The sequence below is a fragment of the Abrus precatorius genome, unplaced genomic scaffold (assembly GCF_003935025.1).
Source record: "Abrus precatorius isolate BTA unplaced genomic scaffold, Abrus_2018 Scaffold2, whole genome shotgun sequence".
Taxonomy (NCBI): Eukaryota; Viridiplantae; Streptophyta; class Magnoliopsida; order Fabales; family Fabaceae; genus Abrus; species Abrus precatorius.
This window is the reverse complement of record NW_020874362.1, coordinates 34849026-34868034: the sequence shown is the minus strand read 5'-3', so window position 1 is coordinate 34868034 and position 19009 is coordinate 34849026. Positions and strand designations below refer to the sequence as shown.

General features: G+C 33.4%; 2 protein-coding genes across 3 annotated transcripts; one reads left to right on the top strand and one right to left on the bottom strand.

Moving 5' to 3' along the window:
* The first annotated feature begins 4150 nt into the window (after positions 1-4150).
* LOC113857849 (lysine-specific demethylase JMJ25-like) lies at positions 4151-10335 on the top strand. The gene is made up of 12 exons (XM_027490086.1): positions 4151-5126; positions 5248-5390; positions 6013-6118; positions 6210-6342; positions 6434-6497; positions 6582-7308; positions 7584-7907; positions 8599-9156; positions 9231-9303; positions 9386-9471; positions 9849-9968; positions 10069-10335. Exons 1-12 carry the CDS (start codon positions 4452-4454, stop codon positions 10138-10140), a joined length of 3081 nt encoding a protein of 1026 aa, XP_027345887.1. The 5' UTR covers positions 4151-4451; the 3' UTR covers positions 10141-10335.
* A 1007-nt stretch (positions 10336-11342) lies between these two features.
* LOC113857916 (ABC1 family protein YPL109C, mitochondrial-like) lies at positions 11343-17926 on the bottom strand. Of its 2 annotated transcripts, none has more exons than XM_027490207.1 (5): positions 17727-17926; positions 13932-15273; positions 13035-13292; positions 12170-12325; positions 11343-11953 (listed from the first exon to the last, which is right to left on the bottom strand). In XM_027490207.1, the coding sequence occupies exons 2-5, from the start codon at positions 15264-15266 to the stop codon at positions 11834-11836; spliced, it is 1869 nt and encodes a 622-aa protein (XP_027346008.1). In that variant the 5' UTR covers positions 15267-15273; positions 17727-17926; the 3' UTR covers positions 11343-11833. The 2 variants fall into 2 exon arrangements, with proteins under 2 accessions (XP_027346008.1, XP_027346009.1); XM_027490208.1 differs by lacking the exon at positions 17727-17926 and adding an exon at positions 15883-15890 and having other exon boundaries at positions 11551-11953.
* Between the last annotated feature and the right edge of the window lie 1083 nt (positions 17927-19009).

Here is a 19009-nt window from a genome sequence, read left to right as displayed (position 1 = left end):
ATTTAAGTCAAATTAAATTTGATATTATAATTAAAGAATGATATCTATAAGCAATAGAAAATCTTAATATATAAGAAGTCACGTTATGTAATAAAAAAAGGTAGTTGGTTAAAACACTTTTACTTAAAATAACAGTTAAACATTGTTTCTTTTAAAAACGATGAGTTAAATCTAATAAAAAAAAGACAAATATTAACCAATTCAATTCATTTTTCCCTTGCTTTAGCATGCTGAAATAAATTTGATTCTTAGAGTCTAAATTGACTAATAATTGTCAAATTCAATAACTAGATTAATTAATTTTATAACATTAGAAATTAAAAAATTATGAATAATAAAAATGGGTATAAGAATTTAAAATTTTAACAAATATAAAAATATAAATTAAAATTATTACTCACACAAATATAAAATTAAATACTACAATGAACCTACAAAAATTCTACTCATTATCATCCTTAGAATTAACAAATGATATCAATTATGGACTTATACTCATTCATGTTTGACCTTGAATGATCGTAGAAGACCATAAACAATCTATTAAGGTTTAAATATATTTTATTATTATTTTTGTCAATATATTTCATTATAAAATGGTCATTTTTCCCTCTTGGGCTGCTGGATCACATTTTCCGTGGGCCTGCATATACAAGATATTAATATTCAGCTCAGAACACACGCAAATCCCCTGATAAATTTGAAATTGTCATGACAAAAAAATAAATAAAATTGTCAGATGCAAATGCCACATATTATAAAATTTAATTTTTCTAATCATAAATATTGGAATTACGATATTGTCTTTAAAAATAGTCACTTCAATTAATTTTGTTTTTCTCAAAATAATAGTCATTTTATAATTTCAAGATATTTTTTTCTTTCAATTATATATTTAAGATAATTATTATCTTAAAAGTCATTTTGTGATAATTCTCTCTCAATTCATTTCATAAACAAATTTTAAATTATACATAATAGATATAATATTTTTTTAAAAATCAAAATAATTAAATGCATTTATGAATTCTTATATCACAACTTTAAACAACTACTTTTCAGATAAGGAGAAAAAAAAAGGATATTTTTCTCAAAATGTGCAAGAGTTTCTTACCTTGAAATATATATAACAAAATTTTAAAAATTTATGGGGATTGAGAAATAATAAAATTGTTGAGAAAACAGGCAATACATATAGTACAAGATATCATCATAGTTCTAGTACATTTGACCAGTACAATAATTCCATGATGCTAAATATGCAATAGCTGATAATGGCAGATAAGAGAGGAACTGTTAACACCTAGTCAATTGGAATGAAATGGTAGTGCAAACGAATGGCATGATGTACTAAGTTGAACATTCTCTAAGTTATACAAATGATATTCATATTATATATAACAGAAACAAATGCAACAAGAAATTTGTAAAACATTAAACGTTGACCTCCTATAGTTTTGGAAACTACCCATATATGAAAAACATCATTGAGTGCAGCGTTGATGAAGCTCTCACTAATTAACTTGTGTCTCTTAGCCAGATGCTTAATAATGGTGGTTCTGTCATCGACCCTGCACTCAATCATGTTTTTTTTTTTGGCAATATGGGATCGTGCAAAATGGAAGGCATGCGTAGAAGAAGTTGGGTTATGTTTCTCTATTTTTTCTATCTCTTTTTTTCTTTGCTTATTAATTAACTTTTAGTAATATTGCAGTGCATATGAAATTCGGAAGCCATGTTTTAATAGTTATTTGGAAGTAGTGGTAATAGTGCAGTGTAGGTAGGTATTGTTTTTCTTTTGTCTATAAATACTGATGTTCTCATCATGGAAATGGTTGAGTACTGAACACCTGAAATCCCAAGTTGCAAATAGCAAATCAAGTCTTTTTTTCATGCCATCCACCTTAGCACTACATCATTTCATCACTTTTATCTTATCATTTTATTTTAATGCAAAATTGATTTTCAGTTTAGGCATGTTTAATTTCTTACCTTTATTTTCCTGCAATTTAATTTCTAATTTACGATTTTATTATTATTTTCTTCTTTCCTTCTTCTCTTTGCTTTCACGTTTGATGATTCGTCTTCTTGCAACTTCTTTCTCTTCTCTGCAGTTCATCTTCATGCTCTTAACTTCATAACACTTTGATCATTGATTTTATGGCATCTTTTTCGGTTAATAATGCTTTTAATTCCTTTCATTTCAGTTACTGCCTTTTCTTTACACTTGTCTTTACTACACTTTTCTCATTTTGTACATTTAATTTGTTTTTTAGTCACATTTATTGTCTTTGTTTTATTTTTATTGCATATTTAAGAGAACCCTTTTCAGCACAAGTTTACGTTGTTAACTTTTCTATATATGTAAAACCCCCCCTTTTTTTTAGTATTGGCTACAAGTTTTCGGTTAATTAATTGCATCATTTGAATTTTTTATCGAAATATTTTGTTTAAATGATTATTATCATCACCACTGTCAATATTACACCGTCCATTTTTGTTAATTTTTATCAATGATATATCAATTAAGTATTTTAGTGAACAAGAGGATAAGTAGTACATGACTCAACTATCTCATATCCTTAAAAACCCACAACTTTTCATAAAGACAATTAACAATTATTTTAAAAATTTCACATATCAAATTAAGGATATATTTTTATAAGAGCAAAAGTAAAAACACAATTTTTTAAAATGTCTTATAATAAATTTAATAATAAAAAACTATTATTTATAGATTGGCATAAACCTACGTATATATGATTTGATGAGATGATAAAGGCAAACGTTCCATAATTCTTGTACTTTCAATAAAGCAAAAACAAAAGGTGTAACTTTCACATAGCTAATATCATAGTTTAGACTTTGGAGATAAATAATAATAAAAAAAGCTCAGAAAAAAGAACTCAGCTGCTTGAAAATGCTTTCTGATATGGTAGCTGTACTGGAAGGTTTAATTTTTATTTTTTATTTTTTAAGTTATCGTCCTTAAATTTAATGCAGTGTCAATTGCAGCAGCATTTTTGCAATTTTCCATGTAGGGGCAATAGGACTCATTGCCTTCCCAAAACATGTTTAACATAAACTTCACAGTTCACAGCTTTTAAATAAACAATTGAAGCAATTACACTTATTGTTTTTCAAACATTAAAATTTCGATATTTACTATTTTACATGTAAGTCATACGGTTAGATTTACATGGAATCAAAAGTCTAACCACAATTGACAACACCTCAAATTGATGAGTGTACATATTTCATTATGACAGATTTTCTTTACATCAGATACGCGCAGCAGCGTGATAGTACTCTCTCTGCATTCAACTGTGAGCCCAATACTTCAATACAACTTAGACACAATAAAAGTGGGCTTTGTATCTTTATGAAACAACAGTTACTGATTTTGCAGCCCAAAAAAATACACTTAATCCTCTAATTACGCCTCTATACCACAACAAAATTAGCTAATCTCCACCCTAAGGAAAAAGAAAAATACAAAGTCTTATTGCATTTCTGATTTCTAAATTCCTCTTGCTACTCAGAAAAAGAAAAGGTTGGACGGCAATTTGCTTCTGAATATTTTTCCTTTCCCACTTTTAAGCAAATAATTTTCTATACGAAAAAATAAAAAATAAAAACAGAGCAACTTAAAACAATAAAGCATAGCCCTGCATTGATCCTCTATAGTTAGAACTCAATATCTTGGTAGACTGAACAGAATTTAACTATCATCAAATACACTAATTGATTAGAGACATAAACAACATAAGCAAACACCTTTGTTTATTTATATAAAAGGCTGCTACAAGCCACATTGGTCACTGCATTGGCCATTCATAGATTTATAGACATAACTTACATCAAATTGCTTGATCAGAACGTAAACCCTGCCCATCAGAACATTACTATTAATACACATGCGATTGATTTCAGCCCAAGAAACTCAAAAGTTGAATCTCTGCCCCAAAAAATTCCCACTACAAATCCAGAAGATTCTGTTGTGTAATTTGGAACCAAAAACCTGTTACAAAACAAAGAAAAAAATAAAATAAAAAGGAGAAAATAAAACAAAAAATTCACATTGTGATTTTGACAGAAATACTTTTCATTCTTCTATCAGGTCACTGATTCTAAGATCACAAGTTTGATTAGTTCCGATTTCCATGATACAATCAATGATCCCAAAGTTGAAGATTATGAGACCAAACGGGACTCTGCATTTGCCAATAATTACGGGAATATGCCACGCTATGGCGACGTGCCATTCTCACTGTTTTTTCCTTCACAATAAATAACAAACACTCTTTGGGCCTGAAAAACAGAAAACCCCCTTTTCCCTTCCTCTGCAGAAAACAAGGGTTTTCTTTTCACGCGCTGCGCTTAGGTTTCACTTTACCCAGCAACAAAATTTTCCCGAGAAAATCCCAATTCTCTCGGAAAATCGAAAATCAATGGGAAAAAAATCAACGGCGGCGAAGGAGGGGGAGGAGGAGCCTCTGCCAGACCATCTCCGGTGTGGTCGCACCGACGGTCGGCAATGGCGGTGCCGGCGGCGAGTGATGGACAATCTGAAGCTGTGCGAGATTCACTACCTTCAAGGGCGCCATCGCCAGTTCAAGGAGAAGGTCCCTGAGTCTTTGAAGCTTCAGAGGAAGCGGAAGAAGGAGGAACCTTCGGTTCTCGACAATGTCGAATCTAGGGCACCAAGAGCGTCCAAAATGGTGAAGAAGAAACGCAAGCTTTCGGAGGGTTCAGAGTCATTGGTCGTTGCAACTTCTTCCGCTAGGAAGAAAGCGTTGAAGCAAGGTGATATGCAGTTGGAGCTTATAAGGATGGTTCTCAAGAGAGAAGCTGAGAAGAAGAAGAATAACAGCAACAACAAGAGTAAGAAGAAGAAGAAAAAGAAAAAGAAGAAAAAGGAAGAAGAGGAATTGCGTTACGGTGAAGGAGAGTTGAGGAGGGAATTGCCGAATGGTGTGATGGAAATCGCGCCAGCTTCAACGACTCATGATTACAACAATGTGGGTTCACATTGTGATGTGAAAGTGGGGGTTGATTGTAAAACAGTTACACCGCGTTACTTTAGGTCTAAGAATGTTGATAGAATCCCTGTTGGAAAGTTGCAGGTATGTTTAGCAGAATGCTAGGTGTACTTGCTCTAAATAACTGTACATGTTCTCTCTCTCTTTATTTTTTGTAATTTTGAATTTTTATGAATTTTAATAGTGTTTCTATATTCTTGTTTAGATTGTGCCGTATGGATCAAACTTGAAGAAGGGTAAGGCTAAGAGGAAGAAGTGTCATTGGTGCCAGAGAAGCGATTCTTGGAATCTCATCAGGTGTTCGAGCTGTCAGAGAGAGTTTTTCTGCATGGATTGCATTAAAGAGCGGTTTGTTAATTGTTAAACCCTCCCAATTTTGAACATGAGACTAACTGAACCTTTGTGGCATTATCTATATCTGTTTGAACTTGTTTCAAAGTTTGATGTTGTGTTGAATACTTGAATTTCGTGCTTGGCTGTTATCCTAATGTATGAGGAGCTTTTTCTACATTGTAGGCTATTTATTCTTGTTTGAAAACTTGTTGATCTTTATTCTAAATTCTTTAGAGCCACATGTGTAATTAGTTTTGGGGGGCAATGCAGAAGCTTGAAGTAAAAAAGCATGATCTGATCAGTTAAACACCTATATAGAGATTCCTGTTATAATTCCACAGCTTTTCCTTAAATGAAAGGATGCCCGTTTTGATGTAGTTAAGAGAGATGTGCGGAATGTTTATTGCTGTCGACAAAGGTTAATAAGAATGTTTGAAATTTATAATAAGAAATTAAAAGTTTCAAGCCTATGGAATCATCATCTTTTTTTGGTAGTTTTCAGAAATAATAATGGCAGATGGATCAATAATGGTTGGGGCTAAGATATTTGCCAAGATAATTTCTGTTGTCTGTTCCTTTTAAATTGAGAATCATATCGTAATGAAACATTTGCCAATATTTTTTGAAACAAATTTAGATATTTTGACACTCAAAACGAAGTTAAGAAGGCATGTCCAGTTTGTCGTGGAACTTGCACATGTAAGGACTGCATGGCAAACCAATGTAAAGACGGGGCAAGTAAGGTCTGACATCAAACATGGATGCTACTTTACATGTAACAGTGTTTCATTAGTAGCACATGCTAACACTGCAGTTCATACCCCATTGTTTCAGGAATATTTGACTGGTAAAAGCAGAGTTGATAGAATATTGCATTTTCATTATTTGATCTGCATGCTCCTTCCAGTAATAAAGCAAATAAGTGAAGATCAGGCTACTGAACTAGAAATAGAAGCAAAAATTAAAGGTAGTAATTTTGTTCTTCTAACATCAATGTTTTCTGAAGCAGCTTTTTTTTATTATGACACATTTGTCTTAGATGCCATTCTGTGTGACAGGGAAAAATATTTCTGATATTCAAATCAAGCAGGTTGAATTTGGCTGCAATGAGAAAAATTACTGGTAAGTTCACTTCTACAGGTGCTACTAAGAAAAGGCACATGACTTTCTGGTGCTACTTGTTAACTAATGTAACATTTGTCTCAGTGATCACTGCAAAACGCCCATTTTGGATCTCCATAGAAGCTGTCCTAGCTGTTCATATAACCTATGCTTAAGTTGCTGTCATGAATTAAGTCATGGAAAAATGTCTGGTGAAATTGACTCATCTATGTTCAAGCAACCTGATAAATTGAAAGCTTGTGTTGCCGGTGAAAGCCATACTTTGGATGAGAAGGCGAAATTTGGTGGCAATTTTACTGCTTCTTCAATATTGCCTGAGAGGATAAATTGTAATGGCATTGATAGTGTATCATGCCCTCCTACAGAGGTTGGTGGTTGTGGTAATAGCCACCTCGATTTGAGATCTGTTTTCCTCTCTAGTTGGATCAAAGAGATGGAAGTAAAGGCAGAAGAAATTGTTTGCAGCTATGACTTTCCTGAAACTTCAGATAAAAGTTCGAGCTGCTCGTTGTGTTTTGACACCGATCACAATACTAACAGATACAAGCAGTTGCAAGACGCAGCTCGAAGAGAAGACTCCAATGACAATTACTTGTTTTGTCCCACAGTTTTGGACATCAGTGGTGATAACTTTGAGCACTTTCAGAAACACTGGGGCAAAGGTCATCCAATAGTAGTCCAAGATGCGCTCCAAAATACATCAAACCTCAGTTGGGATCCACTAATCATGTTCTGTACTTATCTGGAGCAGAGCATTACTAGATATGAGAATAATAAAGACTTACTTGAGTCTTGTTTGGATTGGTGTGAGGTCAGTATAACAACTAATTGTATATTGTATGCATCACGATTCTTTCAAATTGATTTATTAAAATTAACTCTGATATTTGACCAAAAAAGTAATTGTATTTATTAAACGCCTATTTATTCAATTCAATGCATTTATCAATTTGAGATTAAAATTTAGTGTATACAGTGTTTGTTATTGGCTATGAGTATATGCAGAGACACATATACCAACTGTGTGTTTGAACCTGCAAACATTGTGCTTAATAATTATAGTTAAAAGTGTATTATTATTGGCAGGTGGAAATTAACATTAGGCAGTATTTTACTGGATCTGTTAAACGTCGTCCTCAGAGAAACACTTGGCATGAGATGCTTAAACTAAAGGGGTGGCTGTCTTCCCAAATATTTAAAGAGCAGTTTCCAGCTCATTTTGCTGAGGTAATTGATGCTCTACCAGTTCAAGAATACATGAATCCCTTGTCTGGTCTTCTGAATTTGGCTGCAAATTTGCCACATGGGAGTGCAAAACATGAAATCGGGCCGTATGTCTATATTTCTTATGGCTCTGCTGACAAAGAAGCTGATTCTGTGACAAAACTCTGCTATGACTCATATGATGTGGTACATGTCCTCCCTTATTATGTTGCACTTCATGTTTTCTTAAATATATCAGGAGAAATACTGCCCTACACTTTCAGTCACATTATTTTCTGAATTCAAACTCTTATGATGTTAAATCTATTTTAAATATTATAAATTAAGCTATATATATATATATTTCCTATGGTGAAAAATGTTACTGTGCATATATCCCACATAATAACTTAGAGGGGTCTCATCTTTTGAAGCATCCTCATGGAGTGTCTAGTTGTTGTGAAGATGGTTTCTCCCTCATAAACTATATATTGTATGCAACGAAAACCTGTCCCTTACATATATATATAAACATGCCTGTTTTGGGTCTAGGAATAAAAATATGAAATGTTTTCTCAATAAAAGTCATACTGAATCTTAATGTTCATAGCTACAGTAGTTCAAATCCTAAAATCACTTTTTGGGCTATAATAGCCTTGCTGTTATATCTATACTGAATGCCAGTACTCAACCTATTGAAAAGTAGATGCCAGAACTAAAACTTGGTTTGAGGTTTATATTAAGCATTAGAATTGGTCTACGGGACTTGCACATTCCTCAAAATTGAAAGTCGCACTCGTTTCCTTCTCTCGCTCTCTCAAATAGTATTGCTTGCACTTGGTTTGTAAACAGAATTTTGTTTAGATAACCCTGCTGTTTTCTGTGTCTGATTTGGAAGGTTAATATTATGACACATACAACGGATGTCCCACTCTCTACAGAACAGCTTACGAAAATAAGAAAATTGCTGAAAAAACACAGAACTCTATGTCAAATGGAGACTATTGCTACTGAGGAGCTACAGGAACAGAAATTGAATGGAATGGCATTATTGCATGCTGAAGAAATGGAGCAAAAAGGCCTACAGAGCATGGTTAAAGAAGGAATGGACTTTTTCAGGAGAGTCAATCGAACATCTTCCTTTTCAACTGAAGCTAAAAAAGTTGCTGGTCAGAGTATAGACAGCAAAATTTCCCAGGATGAAGAATGTGATTACTATTCTGATTCCGATTCCAATCCCTCTTTACTTCTCCCTGGGACTGTTCTAACTACTGAACTGTCTAAGAACAATAATCCTAGAAATCCCTTTGAAAGCTCACAGAGAGATAAAAAAAAGTTTACTGAGAATTCAGGTGCACAGTGGGATGTCTTTCGCAGACAAGATGTGCCTAAGCTCATAGAATACCTTAAAAGACACTCTGATGAATTCTCTTATACCCATGACTATAACAAGAAGGTAAACTCAAAATAAGACAATTATTTGGAAGGATTTTGATTGAGTGGTGATTATTCATTTTATCTTGTCTGCAGATGGTTCATCCTATTCTGGATCAGAATGTTTTTCTTGACAGTACTCACAAAATGAGACTGAAGGAGGAATTTAGTAAGTACATATTCTTCTCTTTGTTTTTATCATGCATTACAGTCTTAGATAACTCCATTGACACACCTGTCACTATTACCAGAGATTGAACCATGGACTTTTCGGCAACATGTTGGACAAGCTGTCATCATTCCTGCTGGATGTCCGTACCAGATCAGGAATCCTAAGGTCTAGTGCTTTACCATAAAGATTCTTTCTCTAGTTAATTTATAAAGCAGAAACCTTATTGAATTTTAATTGTTATTGAACTGGATATCCATTCCTTTGGACTTATATTTTGAAAATTCCTACTAATTTCAATTTGTACTTTTTAGCATATGATTCCTCAAGAATGTATAAATGTGTTTAGCTATCAACACTTACATTTTATACATAAATTAGAAGGAAAGCAAGGGATGGTTACACTTAATAATATTAATGGCCTTGTTTTCATTATTATTAATGCTGATGAAGGATATCATTATCTCAATATTAGTCTTTGTAGCCCTTTAATATACTCTTAATTTAATATTATGCACAACATGCATTTGTTTTTTGATATGCAGTGTTGTGTTCATGCGGTATTGGAATTTGTGTCCCCTGAAAACGTTACCGAGTCTATCCAGTTGATTGATGAGGTCCGACTATTGCCTGAAGACCATAAAGCAAAAGTAAACATGCTAGAGGTAGATCTTGTAATGATATTTTTACCAGTTCCTGCTTTCTTCGTTTAGTTGTAGGCAAAGAATTGACAAGCTTTTCTCTTTTTGACATTCATGAAAACAGGTGAAGAAAATGGCGCTTAATAGCATGAATGCAGCAATTAAAGAAATACGTCAGCTTATGAGCAAAACATGATTGCACCAGTTAAAATATACACATGCTTCTGAGGCTCTCACGTCCATATCTTCATAATTGTATAGATTAATGCTCGAATACATTAATATCTAGCAAGGTACTTATTAAATTGATTAATTTCCATCTCTATCCATTTTTTCTGATGTGACATTTTATGCCTTACCTGAATTTGAAATAAAATTTTATGGTCTGTATATTTCTTCAGTTGTTTATTTGAAGTAAAATATGATATATTAAGAATGACTGAACAAATGAAATTTGAATTTTTGGTTTTCATTAGTTTGAACTTCGAAATGCTAGAGAGTAGATTGATCTAGCAAAGTAGTTTAATAGACCGGGCATAGGTAATAATCACTCTGATAGATTGATGAGTATGTTTAAACTAGTATTTTGCCCCGGTAGATTGTTCTGGCGCTAAGCTACAACCGAAATGTGACAGCAACTAGATACAAAACTAGAACAATCCCCAACCTTACATGTGAGAACCAGTGCACCAATCCGCAGACCTTATTTGCCAAAGTGGGTTCCATGACACGGACATCCCATATGTTTGCTCATTAACATTTTGAAGTGCTGTATAATGGTGAAATTGATGTTCATATGCTATAATACCATTCGAAACTGGAGATGGTGTGGTTCTTTCCATCATCCACAAAGCTTGATTGTCATACAAGAATATCAGTAGTAGGGTTTTATGATTTTGAAACCGGTGCCAAATAAAGTCAGAGCAGATGGGTAAATCAGAAAAGAGTGAGAATATAAACAGGGTCAATGTGTTCCAATTTTAGACGTACCACACTGGGTGAGTAGTTGTTGACATTTTTCACCCATTTGTCACAAGATGGGTATCATGTTTCGAAACGGCGAAGTACTTGTGATCTCAAAATTTTTTTACTTCAAATCTGTTAATTTTATTATTGACCAGATAATTGATTGATACTGGATCCTCACTCTGTAAATGAAATTTGACAATGGGAATTTTGATAATTTGGGGATACTGAAATTTCTAATGACACCTGTTTGTATGACATGTTTCTAATGGCCAATCGCTTAGCCAAAAAACAAGTGATCAACCCGACGTACCACGCATATTGAGACGCTTACATGCCTTGTGAGGACAAGAATATTGCAATTTTTTCTTCAAATATAAACATTAGTTTCAAATCATCTTTATTTTTTTAAAATTTTGATTTAAAACTAATCGAATAAGATTTCTTGAAATTTAAGTTAATCTTCATTCTTACAAGAATACAAGATAATCACCTCGCTTCGCAAAGTTGTAACCCCTTTGAAGATCCTCACCGTGTTTTTCCTTTCTATTACCAGCAATAGTAATCATAAGGTAAAATAAACATTTTGACTGTGGTTTACCACAGTGTGTATCAGTTAACCATATGACCGACATTATCAGAGACTTGTATTAACACAAGCTGAGATTATCATTATCAAACTTGTGAGTATAACAGTATAAGCGGCGCAAATGTTGACCGTTTTATTAGCCTTTGCCTGTGAACTGTGGCGCTCCGGCACACAGTAATAACTGCTGGAAATTAACCGAAAAAATAAAGGGGAGCTTCTCAAAAAAGAGGCCGAAAAAAAAAGGGGCAAATCTGAGAGCGCCCTTTGTAGTACATGTCCTGTTTCGGGTTAGGGTCAAAATTGTTAAGAGCCTCAACAATAAGGAAAGCTTCTCTCAAGGGGCCATGAGCCCGTCAATTGTGTAAGAAAGAGACTTTGCCCAATCATCTTTAAGTAGCAATGTCTGCAGCGTATGCATCACGTCGTATCCAGGATCAAGCTTGCGCTGCCAACCCTGCATTCAAATTACATATTTAACAATATTAATAAATACACATATCATGTAACTCACATCAGCTATTAGAAACAGTCAAATAAACGTCATTGCAACATAGACCATTTGGTGTATGGAAAGGAGACATTCTCAATCTCATTCATTCTTTCATCAGTGTTTCCCATGCATGTTGAGTCACAAAATAAACTGTTATCGTGGTAAATCACAAAGAATTACCTCAAGAACCAAGGTGGTCACCATGACAGTACAAACGTTGCCATCAATATTGACTTTATGGCGCCTAACTTTCTCAAGTAATTGCTCTATGCACTCTGCAGGATGGACCAGGTCACCTTCTGGAGTGCCCCAAAATGTAAACGACTCTTCCACTTCCTGTTAGAAAAGAGGAAAGCCCAATTTATAAAATTGCATCGATAGAATCATAACCAAGCCTAACTGCAAAATTGACATAAAATGCAATGTCGTTCCACGTGCAATGTCAATCAACTACAAAAGTCTGCAGATTAGCGCTTATAAATATGCATTAACTTTGACAACAGATAACAAACCACAATGTCTTTTGAGTTGAACAAAACAAATAAACTGAAAAATACACAAATAAACCGATCAGCATACTTACACAAGGAGATTAATTTACACAAAAATGCAAGACTATGTAATCTCACACCATTTAATAACTATATAAAATATAATTTTTATCAATCTAATTATTAAACTATGATTGTTCATTACATTGGTTGTGTGTGTCAAATCTTGGAAAAAGTGGACAATAAACATATAATCAAATGATTTTTACTTTCATATATTTCAAAAGTATATATAACATTAATCTTTCACATTTTTGCCTTTGATTGAATATCACCACAAGCATAGCTGTGTAATTAACCCTCAACATAGAGGTAGTAAACTTTATGACTCACCATTGTTGAATTATAATTGAATGATTAGAAGTAATTAAATGGCATGTAATGCTCACACACACACACATATATATAAACTTCACACCCTCATGTAATGCTCAACAAAAATCAATACAATAGTTCTTACTTCCTACCAAAAAAGTTACAAGCTAAAAAATCACCTCAACAAAAGCCTTTGGATTTGGACAGTTCTGTTGCTTTGATAACTTGAGCGTGCACTCTGCAGCAGTTCGACCATCTCGGCAGGCAACAGCTTTGAAAATTTCCAACAAATTTACCCGATCACTCCCAGAGAGTTCAGCAGTCATGCCTACATCAAGGAATATTACATGAGGCTTTGATTTGAAGAGCCGTCTCTGAGGCTTGCTCCGAACAAGGATATTTCCAGGATGCATGTCTGCATGGATGAAGTTGTCCACCTGAAAGAAGACATCTCCATGTCTTAGAAGCTAAAACTTTGTAATGTTCATGTTTAAAACTATAGAAAGAGATCAGGTTCCTTTGCATTCATAACCAAGATGAGCTTAATTTACTAAGAAAAGCTTGTTTTATAGTGTAATCTCTACATATCCAATAAAGAAACACCTTCCAAATAAATGTTGGCTAAAAACCATTAAGAGGCCAAGATCAGTTTATAGTTTAGACCATAGCTTAAAAAAAAGGATCTGAATCCTGTAAAGTCTATTGTGCAAGGTGAACATTACAAAGTAAAATGCATTGCATATTAAATATTGTACTAGACAAATATAAGGGCATTAGCATTACAAACCAGTCCTTAATTTTTCATCACTCAAAATTTTCAGTTTGATCAAACACATTTGACAAAGAAATAAATAATAAAAATTAATACTTGCTCCCACTAAGTCTAGGGTCTGGCTTTACACTCCTAATATATATACACTCTGTACCTTCATCTCAAGAAATATCAGTAATTAATCATGACTAGCTCTTATTGATACAAAACAAACCAATGCTAAAAATAAGCCTTGGAAACAATTCTAGCATAAACCACAAGATATATAAGCGGCAAAAGGAACTGTAAATGAAAGATTTGTTACCAGGAGCATCTTTAAAAGTGCATTAGTACCAATATGAGCAAGAGCACTTTTAATCCCTTCATGTCCATGAAGCTCATCAACATAATGTGAGACACACTCTCCATTTTCATATGTTTCCACCAAAACTGCAGGATGCACAAGTGGATAGACAGGCTTAGGAAAAGATACATCCCTCCAACGACGGAAATTGTAAATAAAGCGGCTCAAATGAGCAGCTTCTCTTGCAAGGTCAACTTGAGACATCATGAAAACTGCAAACTGCTGAACACTTTCATCCAACCTTAACCAATTAAGGGCATGGATGAACTTTGAAGATTTTGCCACCAAATTGATAATAGCAAAATCCCTTCTGATAGATTCTCCCACACCAGGATGTCTAACCTTCACTGCAACTACTTGGGGCTTTGCTAGCTGACCAGGGTAACGATATTTTAAAGAAGCGCGATGCACTTGGGCAATACTTCCAGATGCAACAGGTACTTCTTCAAAATCTTCAAAAATTTCAGAAATTTTCCGACCAAATGCTCTTTCTATAGATTTCTTTGTGTAGCTAAAACTATGCTGTGGTGCTTTGGTATGAAGTTCAGCAAGCTGGGTGCATAGATCTCGAGGAAACAGATCAGGTCGTGTAGCAGCCCACTGACCCCATTTTATGAATGCTGGACCAGCTTTTTCCAGCGTGAGATGAATGACCCAAAGCCACATTTTCCTGAACTCTGGCCCAAAGTAATCTGCAAATGGTGCCATCAATATGCTTGGAGAGAATAATATGGCCAGATACATAGCTCTTGCTAACAAGACAAGGCCTTCTACTACAATGAATACAAATGCAAACATGTAACTGTATCCATCTTGTGCATGCAGATACAAAGCATTCTGTGATGGGTAACATTCAGTACATGCCCCATTTTTCTGAGCCAATGCTAGCTTTCCATACGCAAATGCAAAAAAACTAGGAATCAGCAGATAAGAACGACCTAAAGCCAGACTTACTGCTTGAGCAATCATAGTTATGGAGGTAAATCCACCATAACCATTGGAAGAAATTTTTTTGTGCAGCAATTTCCAGGCTATTTGAGAATTATATGCTGCTAAATTACTTCCTGAAATAACAGAAAAGTTTCTAAAAGAGTGTCCTTTGCAAAAGTTTTCTCTTGTCTGCCGCCACAAGAATGAATTAAATCCTTCACCGGAAAACTTATATTGCACGTACATCCTGCATTGGTTAGAATTTGTTCCAACTGAGGCAAAGGCCCCATTTCTACTCACTTCCAGATATCTGCTTCTATGGATTCGAAGAATAGAATGGGCAACTCTCCCTATGTTTCCAAGCATCAAATATCTGCAAACCAAATATTCTGTTGATTAGAACACTGATGATAAGTAAACAACAGTTTCTTTTTCATTCTTCTATCAAAAAAAGGTGTGTATGTTGAGATGCATTTAAAATTTATTTTTATACAAGTATGCTATATGTCAAATTCTTCAAAGGCATCAAGTGATTTAAGACTCACTTGATACAGAAAATAAATGGTCTCCACTACTCACTATGTGGAATGGTTTATTAAATTTCAGTCTCCAAATTGTCCAGAAAACTAGGAGGAAATCATTAGTTACTTTGACATCTTCCAATAACAAAAGATAACAAATTCAAAACTCTATCCAGTCTGTTATCAATACATCTACATACAATACTTAAAATGAACCCTTATTCTGTAATGAAGTGCCAAAAATCATCACTAAGTCAAAACCAAATTTATTGTAGCCAAAAAGAAACCAACAAAAAAATTGTGAAATCTCTCATGAATTGACTGTTTTCCCTATCTTCGCATAAAGGCTAACTAAATGTCATTATTTCCTTTTCTAACAAAAAATTTAATTTGCACGCAACAGAAAGAATATTTGATAAATATTTTTACATATGATAAGAGTATTCTATTTAAACCATTACTTGTCCATCTGTGTGCAAAGGCTGAAATGGATGAAAGATGTTGATGACGAGGGAAATAAGAAAGAGGCAAGAGAAGATTGGGTAGAAGGTGAAGGAGGGTCCTAATATGACTACTGAGCTGCACTGTGTGGATGTGAATTCAAGTAATTGTAGCACAACTAGCACAATTGTAAGGTGGTTGTAAAAACCAGATAACATAGAACCCAAGTATTAAGTGAATGTACGAGACTCAATTTATATCCCCAACATGCTCCCTCATGCAAGAATCCGCCTGGGCTTTAAGTGCAGAGAATTCACAAGGTCCAACTACCTTGTGCTGAGATTCACTTTTTATTTACAAGAATAGGAGTCAGCAACTATCAAACTCCAGACCATTTGGTCATAGATTAGAGAACCAGATACAATATCTAGCACCAACTCTCCAAGAAGCTTAAGCCATCAGGTAAAGGCATAAGATTCATTTTACATTTGAATCTGAAACATAAATCATTAATCATGTAATAAAAAGACGTAGAATATAAAATATCACTAGTCAATTTTTGTTTAAAAGGAGCATATTCTAAAGATTTCACATTGAGAGAAATTGAAGTAATTCAATTCATATCAGTCTGGCCACATAGAACAGAAATTTGGTAGCTTGAGTCCCTAATCAGTTTGGTTGAATTTTATATTCAACGGAATCCACTTTATCAAATAAAAACCGAAAAACTTAATAAATTTAGTGCGGGCCAATTATCTGCCTGACAGTCAAATCACTAATCTACTAAACTAGTCTCCTTACTCCATTGCTCACCAATTCAAATTTTACGATGATGACACTTACCCCTTTCTCTAATAAAAATTAACGTGGTAAATCTAAGCCAATTTGAAGACCTAGATATACAAAGAGTAACCCCGTGATAAAAAGAAGACACGAACTTTGAAATCATGAGAAATATTGAGTTTTGGAGCAATCAGTAGATATATTTACATATCACTGAATCAATAGTCCAACATTAGTTACTATGCATTATTAGTAACTTTATTTGATTAGACGCTTCCCTTAGAATGTAATAAAATTGTTAAGTCCGTCTAATGCCTTTCTTTTTGTAACAAGTTAACAACTAGCAAGTCACGGTAAAATCTGCCCTGCCCACAGGCACAACCATGGTTTATGGGCCTGGAAGAGACACACACCTTAACTTAAGTTAGGATATTAAGAAGCTTTATTTTGATTCAGTACATTATTGTAAGCAACAAGTGATCCAGGGGAGTTCAATGGTTGCCCATTTGCAAGTAAAGGGGCTCATGGAACCAGCAGCAAAAGACAATTACAAGTGAAGGGATAAAAACCGCAAGTTGTAGCATCCTTGAAGCAACCAAATGAAAAACTTGAAGTAGAGAAAAGAAAGAGGAGCAAGGTATAAATGGAAGCAATGGATCTTAATCTCTCCAAGAGACATAAATATGACAAGAAACAAACGAGGAGAAAAAATCATTGAGGAAATTTCATTAAACAAACCATTCAACAAAGTCCAAATCCATCCCACATTGCCAATTGCTTGGAAATTGAATCACTTATTTGGTCCATACTCCTTTCTCTGTATACCCCAAAATTAAACAAACAAGCATAGGAAATTTGATGATTCATACTCTTAACAATGAAAAAAAGAGAAAAAAATTCAAACGCGTTTATCTTCCCATCAAAGTTGCCCCCCCCCCCCCCTCAAGTATCCATTATTCCAGAAATGCATTACAAATTTCTCCTTTGACGAAAGAAACACGCGATCGGTTATTAATTATGAAAAAAAAAAAACGTAATGGGCAGCATGAAAATCAAAGGAATTTGAATTTGATGTAAGAACCTGAAGGGTAGGCACAGGAGAACATGCTAGTTTGGTAGCGGAGGTCAAAGCAACGTAGCGGAATTGGAAGGATCTGAAGCTCAGTTACGTGACCGAGAACGCGAATGTGAATATCAATGCAATGAATCATTCAACGTTGGCGCGATTTTGACTGAGGCGGCCATTACAAGAACAAACCCTAAACGACTTTAACGAATTATGACACAGAATTATTTTGTGACCAATTATAATTTGGACATTTTGGTCGGTGAAATTTAGACCACAATTTTTGCTTTAAATATATATGACAATTAATTGATTTTTTCTTCTTCATCGATATGACTATCTGGTGATTAATCGTGGGAATCCTAAAAAATTACTGCATAAAATTTAATAAATTGATTACAACAATGTCTAAAATCAAAATACATATAAAGCTTTGATAATTTATTTAATTGTTTAATTATTTAAGTTGACATAATTATATTTATTTTTTACTATTGGAATTTTTTTTAAAAAAATTATAAATACATTAAACAAAAAATTAAGTATCTCAAAGAGTACAACATGGCATAATTCTAAATAGTAAAATCATATTTTTATATGAGAATTACTAAAATATAAAAGAGTTTACGTACGAATTATTACCAAACAATGCTTCAATATGTTATTGGTTAAATTTTAAATTAGAAAATAACATAACTCTAAAGTGCAGGTGTTATTATTTAGCTGTATATTTTCATCAACAATCAATTCGTACTGTATAATAATTACACATTATATACAATAATTAAAGGGTAATTGTATATTATTTTTTATATTAATATTTTTAGATAAATAGATGTTTTAATCTTTAAAATTACTCCGTTAATTTCTAATTTTATAAACGTGGTTCAATTTTGTAAGTTTTTTTAGTTTTGCAAAACAATTATTAAAAAATATATATATAATACACAATTCTTTCGATAACTTGTCTTGTCTCTTTCCAAACATAGGATATTTTAAGGTATATAAATGACCACAATACACATTTTAAAAATTATATCTATTTTAATATTATTTTAAAAAAATTATAGAACTTTGGTTATGCATTATCTAAAATGCCATATTAAATTTTTATAATGATTTTGGCAATATTTTTAAAATCAGACTGATAATTAAACGGGTAAAAATACTAGTTCACAGTTCATTTATTCAATTGTAATTAAACTAGGATCAAACTGATAATGATTAAATATGTGTTTTTAATATTATATAATATTAAGTAATAAATTAATACAAAATTATATAACATTAAATGATTA